Raw genomic sequence first — 2,696 nt, 5'->3', positions numbered from 1 at the left:
GTACACACCAAGTGTCATGATCATTGCTTAACTGTGGGCAAAGTTATGCTCGGGACACTAAAGGACGAACAGAAAGACAGACGATCGGATGGACAAACGCAACTGATGCAAATCTTCATGTCTTAATTAAAAAAAAAAGATGGTCAAGTGTGTGAAGTTGATCGAAATTCGCTTAAAGAATTAAATGAATGCCGACAAAGATTTTCTGAAAAAAAGTATCGCTGACTTTGACCTTGACCCTACAACCCTGGAACTCGTCGGTGATTGATGTCCTTTATGTGAATATGAAGTTGGGTCGAAATAACTGCAGGAATGAAGTCGCTAGCTTCTGAAACTCACACCTGTTAGTGTAATATTTGTTTTGATATGAGAGTTGAAAGTTTTTAGAAAATAGCTTAAGAATTGAAGCGACAAGCATATTCTAGAAGGAGTAACTTAAGCCTTGACCTTGACCCTAGAGATTCCTCCGAGATGTAACAGTCTGTTATCATTGTGGTAAGTAACCCCTTTAAAAAGTAGCTTAAGGTAACTCTCTGTTACACGTACGGGGGCATTCGTATATCCTCTCCTTGCAATAGTGCGGAACTGATGTCTCTTTTTGATAGTTCGGAACTGATGTCTCCTTTTGATAGTGTGGAACTGATGTCTCATTGTGATAGTGTGGAACTGATGTCTCCTTTTGATAGTGTGGAACTGATGTCTCCTTTTGATTGTGTGAAACTGATGCCTCATTGTGATAGTGTGAAACTGATGTCTCCTTTTGATAGTGTGGAACTGATGTCTCCTTTTGATAGTGTGAAACTGATGTCTCCTTTTGATAGTGTGGAACTGATGTCTCCTTTTGATAGTGTGAAACTGATGCCTCATTGTGATAGTGTGGAGCTGATGTCTCCTTTTGATAGTGTGAAACTGATGTCTCCTGTTGATAGTGTGAAACTGATGTCTCCTTTTGATAGTATGGAACTGATGTCTCCTTGTGATAGTGTGGAACTGATGTCTCCTTTTGATAGTGTGGAACTGATGTCTCCTTGTGATAGTGTGAAACTGATGTCTCCTTTTGATTGTGTGGAACTGATGTCTCCTTGTGATAGTGTGAAACTGATGTCTCCTTGTGATAGTGTGGAACTGATGTCTCCTTTTGATAGTGTGAAACTGATGCCTCCTTGTGATTGTGTGGAACTGATATCTCCTTTTGATAGTGTAAAACTGATGCCTCATTGTGATAGTGTGAAACTGATGCCTCATTGTGATAATGTGAAACTGATGCCTCATTGTGATAGTGTGGAACTGATGTCTCCTTGTGATAGTGTGAAACTGAAGTCTCCTTTTGATAGTGTGGAACTGATGTCTCCTTTTGATTGTGTGGAACTGATGTTTCCTTTTGATAGTGTGGAACTGATGTCTCCTTGTGATAGTGTGAAACTGAAGTCTCCTTTTGATAGTGTGAAACTGATGTCTCCTTGTGATAGTGTGGAACTGATATCTCCTTTTGATAGTGTGGAACTGATGTCTCCTTGTGATAGTGTGAAACTGATGTCTCCTTTTGATAGTGTGAAACTGATGTCTCGTTTTGATAGTGTGGAACTGATGTCTCCTTGTGATAGTGTGAAACTGATGTCTCGTTGTGATACTGCGAAAATGATGCCTCCTTGTGACAATACGGAACTGATGCCTCCTTGTGACAATACGGAACTGATGCCTCCTTGTGACAATACGGCACTGATAGCCGACTTTATAGGCCGGACTAGTGTGTAGTTACCTTTGCTTGTAGACTTTTGACTTGGAAGTTTGTCTAAATTATGAACCCTTTACGTTTCATTCTGTGGACTAAATATTAATTGTACAACGCAGTTAACGAATTACGTTGTTAGTGCACCACTCTCTTTATATATATCTTTATATTTATTATAATATTTTTTATTTCTCTTACTTGAAATCAGGATTTCCATACTTAAAGCCCTAGCATCACTGAGGAGTCCTACAAAGCCCTACCTTGAGAACAGGTCTTTTTGTTTTGTGCTTTTCCAAGAGTCTCCGTGTTAATCTTTTCTCTTGTATCAAATTTGACTCTCACGTCATCGTTTTTCAGTTTGAATTTTAATATGTATATATGTCCTTTGTATCCTTATAAAAAGTATTCGCCATTTATGGAAAATCTTGTTCATCGAAAACTCAGGTTTCACATTTCCCGTAATGTACATTAAAATATCGTGGTTTTACGTAACTATCACACTTGATGGCAACCTTGTTCAGATAAATTTTAATGTTTAATGATAATTCTGTCCCTCGTCTTTCGTTTTTTATTCTGGTGTAATAGGCAAATGGGGAATTAGGCATCGACTCAGAATGTAAAATATTTGTTTGAACAAAAACGATATATCTAAAAAGAAAGTTAATCGATATATATACAACATATAGTAATTTTAAATAGCGTTTTATTATAATGAGTTTTTAGTAGATACGATAACAAGGTAACGGGTGTGGGTCACGTGGGCCATGTATAGACTGAATCGTGTATCGATCTCGTCTGTACAGGTAGGTGGGGTCTTTGGTCGATACGTGGCTTTCTCGCAGGGCCACTCCACACAACAGTGAGTACCAACCATTTCTATACGTATTTAAAATGTCATGGGACAAAATCTATATCGTCAGAGGGCACCACAGCAGGCCATGGTCGGTATTTACAATACAATTAC

At 38.4% G+C, this 2,696-nt stretch overlaps 1 protein-coding gene across 1 annotated transcript; it reads left to right on the top strand.

Moving 5' to 3' along the window:
• Positions 1 to 588: 588 nt before the first annotated feature.
• LOC132547567 (histone-lysine N-methyltransferase 2D-like) lies at positions 589 to 1,755 on the top strand. Its single transcript, XM_060211340.1, has one exon. The coding sequence runs from the start codon at positions 589 to 591 to the stop codon at positions 1,753 to 1,755; it is 1,167 nt and encodes a 388-aa protein (XP_060067323.1).
• The last annotated feature ends 941 nt before the right edge of the window (positions 1,756 to 2,696 follow it).

Source organism: Ylistrum balloti, unplaced genomic scaffold, assembly GCF_031769215.1.
Source record: "Ylistrum balloti isolate Yb309-2 unplaced genomic scaffold, AGI_CSIRO_Ybal_v1 Utg369962, whole genome shotgun sequence".
Taxonomy (NCBI): Eukaryota; Metazoa; Mollusca; class Bivalvia; order Pectinida; family Pectinidae; genus Ylistrum; species Ylistrum balloti.
The sequence above is the reverse complement of the archived record's forward strand: the minus strand, read 5'-3'. Positions and strand labels throughout refer to the sequence as shown.